This window comes from Ascoidea rubescens, assembly GCF_001661345.1.
Source record: "Ascoidea rubescens DSM 1968 unplaced genomic scaffold ASCRUscaffold_1, whole genome shotgun sequence".
In the NCBI taxonomy this organism is placed as follows: domain Eukaryota; kingdom Fungi; phylum Ascomycota; class Saccharomycetes; order Ascoideales; family Ascoideaceae; genus Ascoidea; species Ascoidea rubescens.
The window spans coordinates 1,039,659-1,052,165 of record NW_017962913.1 but is presented as its reverse complement, the minus strand read 5'-3'; the positions used below and the strand labels follow the sequence as shown (position 1 = coordinate 1,052,165).

Here is a 12,507-nt window from a genome sequence, read left to right as displayed (position 1 = left end):
AGTTGATACATTAAAACAATTTTTCACAATTTTCCACTCGCGAGCCGACGGGGAGGAGGGAAAAACGTGACCTGGGCTGCTTTTCCCACAAAAGAAGGCCTCTGGAAGGCCCTGGGCATGGGCGCGAAACAGCGTTGGAACGGTAGCTGTGGCCTGAGGAGGGCCTGGAGACAGTTCTGGTGAGGCCGTGAAGAGGCCGTGCAATACACCGCAGTGCTCCTAACCTGCAAACATGCGCTGCTGGAGTTTGCGGTATATTTCAGCACGGAATAGATTCAAAAGCAGTCACAAGTACATCCATATTGGTGACACATGCAACAATTGCAGCCAGAAACGCACCATCCACTACTATGGGTTTATTCTGCTGAATTTTGTGTGCTGATATCATCTCTTCCGCTTTATCTCAAGATGTATATCTACTTTTTGCGTGGGTGAATATTATGTTTATATTGGTTTTGCTGATTATGGGAGATGTTATGGATACATTAAATTTGTATAACCATATGCTGGCAGTCGATTTTATCGATTTATTTGATCTAACTAGTTTTAATGGCTAGATCGCTACTTATCGATTTGGCAATTGAAACCTTTATCTTTTCAAAAACACTTTTTCTTAGTAGCCTTGTAAAACAAATTTCAAACAGTTATAGCACAAGTAAAAAATAACAGCATTTTTTTTTCTCAAAAATAGGCATCGATGAAAATATTTTAGTCCCACGAGCTTGCAAGCACAAACATTTCCATTCTGGTATTGTTATTCTAATTGAGTAGATTTTGATTTCATCTTCAAAGAACAGTAAAGTGGAGGGGACCATTTCAAAGGCCAGTCAGGGAGATATAATCGCGATACAAGTCTATTTTTGCTCTGCTTTATATCTCCTGTTGTGAGATTAAACCCCAGGGTATTTTTTGTGCCCCCGATCGAGGAAAGTCCGAATAAACACAATTAGTCCGAAACGCGGACTATACAGAGAAAAAGAGAAAAACCCCACCCTGCCCTCCACTATCAACGTCGTAATGCTTCACTTGCCTGCAGCACAGCTCTGGCTGGTTTGATTTTGGATCTCTGGTTGATAGACTTTTGCAAACCAGCTTAAATACTCCTCTTCTAATTGGCCAGACTTTTGATTATCTATCTAAGTTCACCTTCCAAGTTTTCTTTTAATCTTCAATGTCACAAGAGTGTCCATCAACTTATGTTGCAAAAACTTGTATTACTAATAATCTAACAACTGGCTTTTTCTTAATCCCAAGAAAATCAGAATCGACCATTTGAAATTAATGTCAATTTTTTTGTTTATAAAAATGAAATAATTTTCGCATCCCAAAAAATGGAGTTTTTTGATTTCTTTTCTCTCTTCAAATCTTCAAATTTATTTGTATTATTATTATAATTAAATTAAATCATAACTTCAATATTTATTTTTCAATAATATTTTGATTTCTTGTTTTCCTTTCACTTTATAATAAGCACTTCCAATATGTTAGCCTCATCTTTAAGATTCAAAAAGCCTGCTTTATTCAACCCAGTCTTATATGTTGCAAGATTTTATTCTCATTTACCTTTATCTGTTCCAATAAAATTACCAAATGGTATTGTTTATGAACAGCCAACTGGTTTGTTTATTAACAACGAATTTGTTCCATCAAGACAATCTAAAACCTTTGAAGTCATTAGTCCTTCAACTGAAGAAGAAATTACTCATGTCTATGAAGCAAGAGAAGACGATGTTGACATAGCTGTTGAAGCCGCTAAAAAGGCCTTTAACAGTACCTGGAAAACTGCTGATCCAGCAGAACGAGGTAAAGTCCTTTACAAGTTAGCCAATTTGATTGAAAAAAATGCAGAAACCTTAGCTGGTATTGAGTCCTTGGATAATGGCAAGTCCTTATTCTGTGCAAGAGGTGATGTTGCGTTATCTGCAAATTACATTAGAAGCTGTGCAGGCTGGGCTGATAAAATATATGGTAGATTGATCGAAACTGGCTCGTCTCATTTCTCTTACTCAAGAAGAGAACCCTTAGGTGTTTGTGGTCAAATTATTCCATGGAATTTCCCCTTATTAATGTGGTCATGGAAAATTGGTCCAGCTCTTGCTACTGGTAACACAATTGTCTTAAAACCAGCTGAAGCAACACCATTATCTGCTTTATACGTCTCTCAATTAGTTAAAGAAGCAGGTATTCCAGCTGGTGTTGTCAACATTCTTCCAGGTTATGGTAAAATTGTTGGTGAAAGAATCTCAAGACACCCAAACATTAAAAAAATCGCCTTTACTGGTTCAACCGCCACTGGTCGTCATATTATGAAAGCTGCTGCCGAATCTAACTTGAAAAAGGTTACTTTGGAATTAGGTGGTAAATCTCCAAATATCGTTTTCGCTGATGCTGATATTGAAAAGGCTGTTTCTAACATTATAATGGGTATTTTCTATAACTCTGGTGAGGTTTGTTGTGCAGGTTCAAGAGTCTACGTTCAAGATACTGTTTATGATAAAGTCGTTCAAGCTTTCAAAGAAAGTAGTGAAAAATTAAAAGTTGGTAACCCGTTTGATGAAAGTACTTTCCAAGGTGCCCAAACTTCCCAGGTTCAATTGGAGAAGATCTTGAGTTATGTTGACATTGGTAAGAAAGAAGGTGCTAAATTAGTCACTGGTGGTGAAAGAATCGGTGAAAAGGGGTTTTTCATTAAACCAACCATTTTCGCTGATGTCAAAGAAGATATGAGAATTGTTAAAGAGGAAATTTTTGGTCCAATTGTCACTGTCTCCAAATTCTCGACTGTCGATGAATTGATCGAAATGGCCAATGATTCAGAATATGGTTTAGCTGCTGGTATTCACACTATTGATATCAACAAAGCTATTGATGTTTCTAACAGATTAACTGCTGGTACTGTTTGGATCAATACGTATAATGATTTCCATCAAAATGTTCCCTTTGGTGGTTTCAACCAATCTGGTATTGGAAGAGAAATGGGCGCTGAAGCTTTAGATAACTATACTCAAGTTAAAGCAGTTAGAATTAAAATTGACCCAAAACAAGTTTAGATAAAATTAAATTAAATTAAATTAAATTAAATTAAATTTTAAATTAATCAAAACTTTGTGATTTTATCTTATATGAATTTATTCTTTATTCTTTACTCTTTATTCTTTTAATGTTATGAATTTTTTATTTTTTTGTTTTTATTATGTTTATTTTGATCCCATAGTTTATCTTGTTAAAATATAATGTTCTTTTCTGTTGATATTCTTTAAAAAAAAAAATTGTTAATTGTAGAAAAATAATTAATATATTTGTTGGAATCTTAATCAGCATTTTTAGCGATTCAGTTTTAACTTTGAGTGAAATGAGATTTGAAACCAATTTAGCGTTTGTTATCGGAAAAGTGAGATTTTGTAGAGATGAACGATGACTGGTCATCACAAAATACTATTAGAATACTATTAATATGCTAAAAGACATTAAGTTTTATTATTTTTATTATTTTCATTATTATTGGTGTTGGTAATATATTGTTGGTTGAATTCCCATAATTTATTTATACAAACAGGATTATATTTTATACTATTGAACATATTCTTTTCCAATTTTGCAATTCAAATCAAATTATTCGAAAAAAAAATAATAAAATAACAAAACAAATAAACAAAATGACTCTTAATTATCTTCAGGGTTTAGAAGGTGCTAGGGATTATATTCTTCAGAGATTACCCAAAGAATTAAGCTCTCCTAGGGTGCTAATTATTTGTGGTTCTGGATTAGGTGGTATTCAAAAGATTATTGAAAAAGAGCTATCTGTTGTGGTTTCATATAGCTCCATTCCTGGATTTAAAGAGAGCACAGTTTCTGGACATGAAGGAAAACTAATCTTTGGGTATATTGGAGCCAATAAAGTTTCTGTGATGTGTATGGTTGGTAGATTACACTTCTACGAGGGATATGAACTCTCAGAGGCCACATTTCCAATCCGAGTTGCCTCATTGTTGGGCGTTTCAGTAATGATTGCCACCAATGCTGCTGGTGGTATTAATCCATTGTACAAACCAGGGGACTTGATGATAATCAGTGATCATATCAACTTTCCAGGGTTGAGTGGCTCGCATCCCCTAAGAGGACCCAATGTGGATGAATTTGGACCAAGATTCTTGCCATTGTCTAATACCTATGATTTGGAGTTACGCAAGCTTTTCTTTCAAAGTGCACAGAGCAGAAAAATCACCAGAAGAATTGCAGAGGGAGTGTATGCTTTTGTTTCAGGACCCACCTACGAGACAAGAGCTGAGGTTCGCTTCTTGAAGACAGCTGGTGCTGACGCTGTGGGAATGAGCACAGTGCCCGAGGTTATCATTGCTCACCACTGTGGAATGAGGGTGTTTGCCTTGAGTCTCATCACCAACACCTGTGTTGGCGACGAACCAGCAAGCATCTTCGACGAGGCTCCGGTGTCGCTTGAGCAAGGAAAGGCCACCCACTCGGAGGTGCTTGAGTACGCCAACAAAGCCTCGCTCGACGTGCAGAGCATCATCCAGGCCACTGTCAACCGGTTGTGAGCCCGTGGTGCTGCTGCTTCTGCTTATACACGCGCTCTCCTGCATCGCTCTGCAACAAGAGGTTGTCCACTCGGCTGGGTCTGCTCGGGTCTAGATCCGCCGAACAGCCAACCTGTTTTTAACTGATATTCTCTGAATACTCTAAATAGCATTCATAATGATCACTTCTCTATTCTACCACTTATTGCTTTCTCTCTGCTCCAACATATTTCAATGGTTTGTCTACGTCTATTGACAACTCGTATGTTTCTCAGAGTTTCTCTCTCTTCCTGTTAATTGATCCATCTTTGCTAACACCTTTGCCCCACAGTAACGCTTTTTTCCATTTTCTTCAATCCCACAACATGTACATCTCATCAGCACCAACACCAGAAAAATCCCCATGTATCCCACCAGTACGAAACTGCCATTGATAACGAGCCTGACGACTATCTTGAGGCAAAAATAAAGGTTAGAGAAGAGTTTGGCTTTCCATCTGATGATAAGAAACACCACACGCTGTCTCATTTCTATGAGCAAGCAATGGAATACTTGAACAGCATACCCCAACAATCCTTATCCAATCTTAAAAAGAGAAATTTGATAAGATATGAACAAGTTGAAGATATCAAATTATTAATACCCGATGACTACTATATAACGAAAAAACAAGAAAATATCCAAAAGGGCTTAAATCTATCAACACAACATAAATCGGCCCTTCAATTATTAAATTATGGAGCTGTCCTAAACAATCTAGATTGCATTTTCACCTTAGCAGAAATAAATTTTTACGGAAATTACTCTTACCCAATTAATGCAACTCAATCCTTGTTTTATTACAAAAAATTATCTCAACTAGACTCAAATGCAACTGCTTATTATATGCTAGGCTATATCTATAGCACAGGCTTATTTGGCGAAATTCCCATAAACCAAGCAAAGGCAAACTTATATTTCAATGTGGCAGGTGTCGAACTAAATGACTTGAAATCGTTAATGATATTAGGTTACAGATACTTTACAGGAATAAGCGTTGAAAGAAATTGTAATCTTGCCCTATACTATTATTCATTGGCCTCGAAAATAGCATACCGCAAATATGTTCTACCTTTTATACCCTATGGCGGTCTAAATTTAGATAGCTATTCAATAAGAATAGGCGATTTTAATAACTTCGACATCTCTTCAAAATCTTCAGCTGATCTATCTTCTGATTTATCCTCAAATGGTATATCTGAGTTACCAAACTCAATAAATAGAAGAATATCAAACTATTATAATAAAAACTTATTAAATGAATTTAAGTTCGATCCAAATAAACATAGACATATCCATTACTACTATAGTGCAAAGAGTGCCTATGAAGGTGATTATTTAAATCCAAAAAATTTTACTGACGCCTTTAGATTCGCTCATAGATGTGCAGTTGAAGGAATTAAAAAAAATCCAGAATTATTCAATATAAATAAATCAAAAAAAATTGATCCCAACAGTGAAATCCTAGAAGCTTACTTTCTCGGTAAATGTATTTCTCTCGTTGGCCATATGTATCTCAGAGGAGAAAGTGTTCCCCAGGATTTTACCAAAGCTCTAAAATGGCTAAATAAATCAAAAGAAGTCCCAGATATTTTTGAAACCTTTAATGATCTAGGTCTAATTTATGAATTCGCTCTTGGTCTCGATAAACCTGATTTACACACTGCAATTGAATATTATAAACTAGCTTCTGAAAAACACCAAGGCGCTAGTTATAACCTTGGTCGTGTCTATTTAAAATTGTATAACAAAAAATTAGATACTCAAAATCATGATCAAACAATTATTATCTCAAAGCAAGATGATGAAATTGATGAGCCAACAATCTTTGAACTAACAAGAAAAGCTTCTTACTCTGGAAAAGTCGAAGCAATTTACCAGCTAGGCCAGCTTTACGAAAGTGGCTTTAACAATAAAGAATCTGTTGAAGATAACGTAATGATTTACAAAACATTTTTGGAAAAACTAGAACCCTTTGTCACAAGTTTAGAATGGAGCTTCAATCAACTTTTAGTCGGCCATTATGATTTAGCATTACTTGGTTACTCCATGGCTGCTGAACAAGGGCTTGAAACAGCTCAAGCTTCTGCTGCCTACTTGTTATTCAGATTTCCCTCAAAACTTAAAAAATTTCCTAAAATTGATAGTAATAGAGTATTAGCTGCAATTAATTATCTAACTAAATCTTCTAGACAATTTAATATTGACTCTACAGTATTGCTAGGAGATATGTACTATTATGATTTATTAAATTTAAACTATACTACAGAACAAACAGACTCTTCGGAAATTGACAATAGTGCAAAAGAAAATTACAAAAAAGCTGCAGCTTGTTATCAAGTTGCTTCAAATAAACAATCAAGTCAAGCTAATTGGAATTTAGGCTACATGTATGAAAATGGCATTGGTTTGTCTAGGGATTATCATCTTGCAAAGAGATATTATGATTCAGCATTGGTCGGCCATCCAAAAGTAAATATTCCGGTTCAATTATCTCTTCTCAGATTAAGTATAAAAAGTTATTTAAAAAGCCTTTTTGGTAGAAACCCAGGGGAAGAATTTGCTTATTTAAATGAAAAAGATTACGAGACAAAAAGAACCTGGAGAGATTGGGTAAATCTAATTTACAGAACTCGGGGAGTTGAATCTCCAAGACACACCAATGACGCAAATGATGGTGCCCAAACTGCAAACCCCACTTTGAATAATGATAATGGAAACCCTACTTCAGATTCATTTAATGTTTTTTTGAATAATGATAATACCGATGAAGATGAATTAGAAGATTATGAAAATCTCATTGTATTTGGCTTTGTCGTTATAGTATTTGCTATTGCATATTTACTACATTACATTTCACAAAGAAGAATCAGAAGAGAAGCAGAACGTCGTCAAAATCATAACAATAACAATGAAAATAACAACGATAATCGTCCTATACCACCTCCATTTGTTCGTCCTCAGCCCAATTTTCAATTTCATTTTATGGTTTTACCTTTGTAAAAATACAAAAATTATTTGTTTATCATTTTATTTTACTTTACTTAATATTTTTTTTTATTATGGATTTCCAATTTTCTCTAATCAAACCTTTTACTTCTAATAAAACAGAAAAAAATCTCTCAGACCCAAATTGAAATTAAAAGAGAAGAAATAAATAAGTAAAATTAATGTCCAACTAGTTTAATAGATGCAAAAATTTGCAAGGTGCATAAAAAACTGGTTTTCTTAATTTAATAATTGATCTAAATATTTTTGGAATGATTGTATATCATCATAGAGTAAATATGTTATGTTATTCATTCCTACAATTAGTAATACGTACCTAAAATGTTTTAAAAAAATTAAAAAAGCCAAAAATCTCTGACTACAAATAACTGAATAATTCAAGTCAATACTCATTTGCTAACAATCTTCATTTTTTAAAATAAATAATTCAATTGAAAATATCTACTCAAAAAATAATAAAAACCTTTTTTTTACTCTTGTTGATATAACCTTAAAATCCTTTTATTGTTTTCATTAGTTTGTCAATGAGATTTCAAATTTAAGCTTGAATGATTATTTTTATTTTTTATTTTTGAATTTTTTTGACTTTGATTTTTTATTTTAGCACTAAAAGTATTTCTGATTTACTTATTTTTAACAACTATTTTATCAAGATATTTTTTTGAATAAATTTTTTTACAAACTCAGGCTTTATCCATACAAGAAAATAAATGGATTGAATATTTCTTAAGACACTTCAAGTGCTAGATTGATTATATTTTTTTGTTTTGGAAAAAAATTAATTAAAATTTAAGTATACAATGAAGTTTTATGATTAAGAAAATTGATAAAATTCAAATTTGATATGAATAAAGTACTATGAATGGAAATTTAATTATTGATCAACTTCTCCAGCTGAATCCCAAGAACCTTGTAAATTTTCTTTCCATAAAGTAATCTTATTGTCAGCGCTGGAAACAGCTAATACATTTCCTGAGAAAGACCAGCTTACTCTCCAGCACACATCAGGGAATTTATCTTGTTTCAATAAGGTCTTTTTCCATGGACCTTCGTTATTTTCTTGGGTCCAAATAATTACATTTTTATCTTGAGAAGCTGAGGCGATGTACGATCTGATCAAAGAAGATGGAGACCAAGCAACATCTCTAACCCAATCTTTATGGCCTTCAAGAGTATCTTGTAGAATATAAGTTTTTGCATCATAGTCATAATTCCAAATTTTTACTAGATTATCGCAGCCACCAGTAACAAATCTTCTTATTTGGGTTTGTGCTGGAGCAGAAGTAATATTACTATTAGTTGCAACAGTGGTGTCTGTGAAAGAAACAGGAGCCCAAGAAGCTGAATTAACACCAACTTTGTGGGCCTCAACAAGTAAAGAAGATGTAGTACCATCATCTTTAAATTCAACAACTGATACATAACCGTCTGAAGAGGCACATAATAATAATGCACCATATTCATGTGGTGCCCATGAGATGCTGTTAACAGAGGCTTTATGAACAGTATGTTCAGAAATACGAGACCATTTTCCATTATCTTCTCTCCAGATAAACACTTTGCCATCATATGAAGAAGAAGCTAAAATTATACCAAATTTTGGGTGAGCCCAACTGACTTGCCAAACTGGGCCATCATGCCCCTTTAATGTCTCTATAAGTCTATGGTTGTCGCCATCAACCTCAAATATTTTAATTGTCTTGTCAGATGAACAAGTAGCCAAACGTTTGCCATAGTAATCTAAGGAAGCATCATGGATTAAATTTTCGTGTGAATTTGTAATTATTGCCATTTTAGTGAGTATTTTATGAAGTCAATGAATTGATATAACCAATATAATAGAATCACCCCAAAAAACCAAGAGCAAGATTAAATAATTTGTGTAATGTTCTTGCAAAACGATGAGAATTGACCTAATTTATAGTTAAGCTTCTATTTCTTGAATTGTTAGATCAAGGTCCTTTTTGAAGACACGCATTAATCTTCCAGCAAGAAAAGCATAACAGCTTCAAGCGTCATGTGACTGAATATGGGTATTTTCACACAAATGGATTATAGCGGATGGGTGACACACGGATATTGAATTGTGTTTCCTGTGTACAATTCATCCTGACCCGCGCAACAAAATTATGACAGTCCATTTAATAAGGGTGTGTAGCTGCAGCTCTCAGCCAATGCTGTATTGCTATCTTATCAGACGTAAACATGAAGCTTAATTTGAAGCCAAGCTATAACCTGCCTTAAATCAATCTATTGTTAATTGCCCCTCTTGTCCTTGCCAATCCTTTTCACTGATTTGTTTGTTGTTTAATCAACTGTCTTTTGGATCATCTAGTTGAAAAATTAATTGTTTTTTTTTAAAAATAAATTGTTTTAAATTACTTTAAAAATATAAAAGCTAAAGCAAAGGATCCTGAACAAACAAAAAAAGATTAATTCTAAATTGATAATTAAAAGAACACAAATAAAAAAAACATAAAAAGCTATAAAAGATTAATTTAGAAAAAAAAAAATAGACCACCTAAAAGGCTATCTATAAGCCATAAGAAGCCAAATATTTTGCTTTTAAAACGACTTTTCTGGTTTTGGAGCTTCACCATACTCAACAACGCTCAAATCTTTAGAAACTTCAAAATCATCAACTTCTTGCCATTCTTGGAACCAACCCTTATCTTTGAAGATATTGCTGATGGGAATACCTTGGAAGGGGAAGAAATGAGACAAAACACCATATAATACGAATGAAATGATAAACCCACAAAAATAGTTGAGTCTATAAATATAAGTTGCCCCAATTGGAACATCTTGACCAACATCACCAGCAAATCCAACAATGTTAATTAAAATACCACAAATGTAAGCAACATAAGCTCTCCAATTAACGCCAATTTTGTTAAATCTATAATCACTGTTTTTGTCACCTGTATATAAATGTAATAACTTAAGTAATCCTCTTCTAACCCAAAAATAATCTGAAAAAACAACACCGGAAATTGCACTTAAAAAGACACTATAAGATGATAAATAACTTGTAAAGTTGTTTGAGGATTTAAAAAAGTTCCATGGACAAATACATAATGAAATCGCAGCACATATGAAACCACCACGTCTAATGCTGATATATCTTGGAAGCAATGCGGTCATATCAGTACCAGCTGATAAAGAATTAGCTGAAATGTTAGTACCCAATTGTGCTAAAGCGAATGCAAAAGCAATAAAAAAGACACCAGCTCTATTTCCTGATTTATAGTTTTCAAGAAACAATCCCAAGACATCTAAAGGCGACCAGTAAGTTCTACCATAAATAATTGTTGAAGCAGAAGATACTAAAATACCAATTAAGGATGTCAAAGCAAAACAAAATGGAATTGAAATAGCTTGTGACCAGAAGGATGATTTTTTTGTTTTAGCAAAACGAGAGAAATCTGGTGCGTTTAAAATCAATGTTGCAAAATTTGCAATACAGTTCATTAATGAAGCAATAAAAGCCCAACCATGTTTGCTACCAGAAATTGTTGTTTCTTGATGAACCACTGGACCAATACCACCAGCCTTTACAATAGCCCAAATTAAAAATGCAATACCTGCAATTGGAACAACAGCAGCTTTAGCGGTGAATAAATGACGAATTGTTTGAGGAGGAAACCAAATAGCTGGTAACGATAAAGTCCAGAAGATTATGAAGCCAAGATATTGAAATGGGGTCGTTCCACTGATACTGCCAGATAATTTTGAATCCAAATTATTACTGAAAATGGCTCTGAGCATTAATTGAATACATTGACCACCAAGCCACGCCTGAACAGAATACCAAATAATAGCCATAACAACACGATTTAAAACTGGCCAAACACTTCCAAAAATACCAAAAGACGATCTACAAGAGACAGGGAATGAAATGTGGTAGTTGGAGCCGATTTTTGCAGAGTAAGCAACAAAGATACCAACAATAATATAACCAATCCAAACAGTTATAAAAACTTCCCACCAAGATAAACCAGCTTCAACACCTGTACTCGCAATTTGCCATGTATTAATATTAAAACTGTCTGCAATCCAGAAAAACACAAAATTAAACCAACTCCATTTTCTTCTTTCAGATTCTACCGGTTTTAAATCAAAATTGTATAAAAACATTTCAACTGAGGTTAAATTTGAATGTTGAAGCTCAAGATATTTATCATGAAATTCCCTTAGCTTTGCCTTTTTTGTTCTGACTTCAATGTCTGATGAGTAATCAGCATCATGGATGCTTCCAGTTTCTTCACCTTTCTTAGACATCTTGAAATCTGATTTATTATTGAATATATTTATTAAAAAATAATTTAATTCAAATTGAGATCCAATTTTTATTGTTACTATTGATTTTTATTGATTATTTTTGAAAAATTTAAAGAAAAGAAACAAAGAAAATCTTCAAATATTTATATTGAAAATAAATAATATTCGATAATATCAAATATTCAAATAATCAATTTTTTGAATATTGGAACCTTTGAATAATATAGTTTAGTTTATTTTTCGAGCAAATATGGCTTCTGTCATCCAAAAGATCTTTTGATAAAGAAAAAAAATATGAGCTTAGCGAAAAAGTTAAATTTCTTTATATATATTTAAAGCGTGCATCTGCGTTATTTTGCATATTTACTAGGTACAAAAGGTTTATCCATTAAGTCGTGTGTAGGAAAAAGATAATAAGATAACTTAAAGCTGTAGTGCCTTTTTCAGTGCAGTAATTTCAAAATATTTCTTGTTCTTCGGCGAAAGAAATAGAGGGTTTTTTATTGAAGTTGTTGAGTAGGAAATTAATTTTAATTGTTTTGGGTTTTTTTGATATCTACTTAGCATTATTGAAAGAAGATTTTACCGTCACATAGTTTGTCTATCTATCTCAAAACAGTTGAAGGTTATATGAAATTTCATT

The 12,507-nt window shown here is 33.3% G+C and overlaps 6 protein-coding genes across 6 annotated transcripts; 3 read left to right on the top strand and 3 right to left on the bottom strand.

The window, feature by feature from the left end:
• Positions 1-1,435: 1,435 nt before the first annotated feature.
• Positions 1,436-3,205, top strand: ASCRUDRAFT_73471 (aldehyde dehydrogenase family protein). The gene has a single exon (XM_020192303.1). It carries the CDS (start codon positions 1,482-1,484, stop codon positions 3,048-3,050), a length of 1,569 nt encoding a protein of 522 aa, XP_020049969.1. The 5' UTR covers positions 1,436-1,481; the 3' UTR covers positions 3,051-3,205.
• On the bottom strand, positions 3,113-3,541 carry ASCRUDRAFT_97930 (uncharacterized protein). Its single transcript, XM_020195250.1, has one exon. The coding sequence runs from the start codon at positions 3,424-3,426 to the stop codon at positions 3,175-3,177; it is 252 nt and encodes an 83-aa protein (XP_020049968.1). The 5' UTR covers positions 3,427-3,541; the 3' UTR covers positions 3,113-3,174.
• On the top strand, positions 3,476-4,645 carry PNP1 (purine-nucleoside phosphorylase). Its single transcript, XM_020192302.1, has one exon. It carries the CDS (start codon positions 3,657-3,659, stop codon positions 4,554-4,556), a length of 900 nt encoding a protein of 299 aa, XP_020049967.1. The 5' UTR covers positions 3,476-3,656; the 3' UTR covers positions 4,557-4,645.
• A 94-nt stretch (positions 4,646-4,739) lies between these two features.
• On the top strand, positions 4,740-8,064 carry HRD3 (ubiquitin ligase complex subunit HRD3). Its single transcript, XM_020192301.1, has one exon. It carries the CDS (start codon positions 5,079-5,081, stop codon positions 7,575-7,577), a length of 2,499 nt encoding a protein of 832 aa, XP_020049966.1. The 5' UTR covers positions 4,740-5,078; the 3' UTR covers positions 7,578-8,064.
• A 100-nt stretch (positions 8,065-8,164) lies between these two features.
• SEC13 (GTPase-activating protein SEC13) lies at positions 8,165-9,532 on the bottom strand. Its single transcript, XM_020192300.1, has one exon. The coding sequence runs from the start codon at positions 9,373-9,375 to the stop codon at positions 8,458-8,460; it is 918 nt and encodes a 305-aa protein (XP_020049965.1). The 5' UTR covers positions 9,376-9,532; the 3' UTR covers positions 8,165-8,457.
• A 465-nt stretch (positions 9,533-9,997) lies between these two features.
• On the bottom strand, positions 9,998-11,387 carry ASCRUDRAFT_73466 (uncharacterized protein). Its single transcript, XM_020192299.1, has one exon. The coding sequence runs from the start codon at positions 11,349-11,351 to the stop codon at positions 10,149-10,151; it is 1,203 nt and encodes a 400-aa protein (XP_020049964.1). The 5' UTR covers positions 11,352-11,387; the 3' UTR covers positions 9,998-10,148.
• Between the last annotated feature and the right edge of the window lie 1,120 nt (positions 11,388-12,507).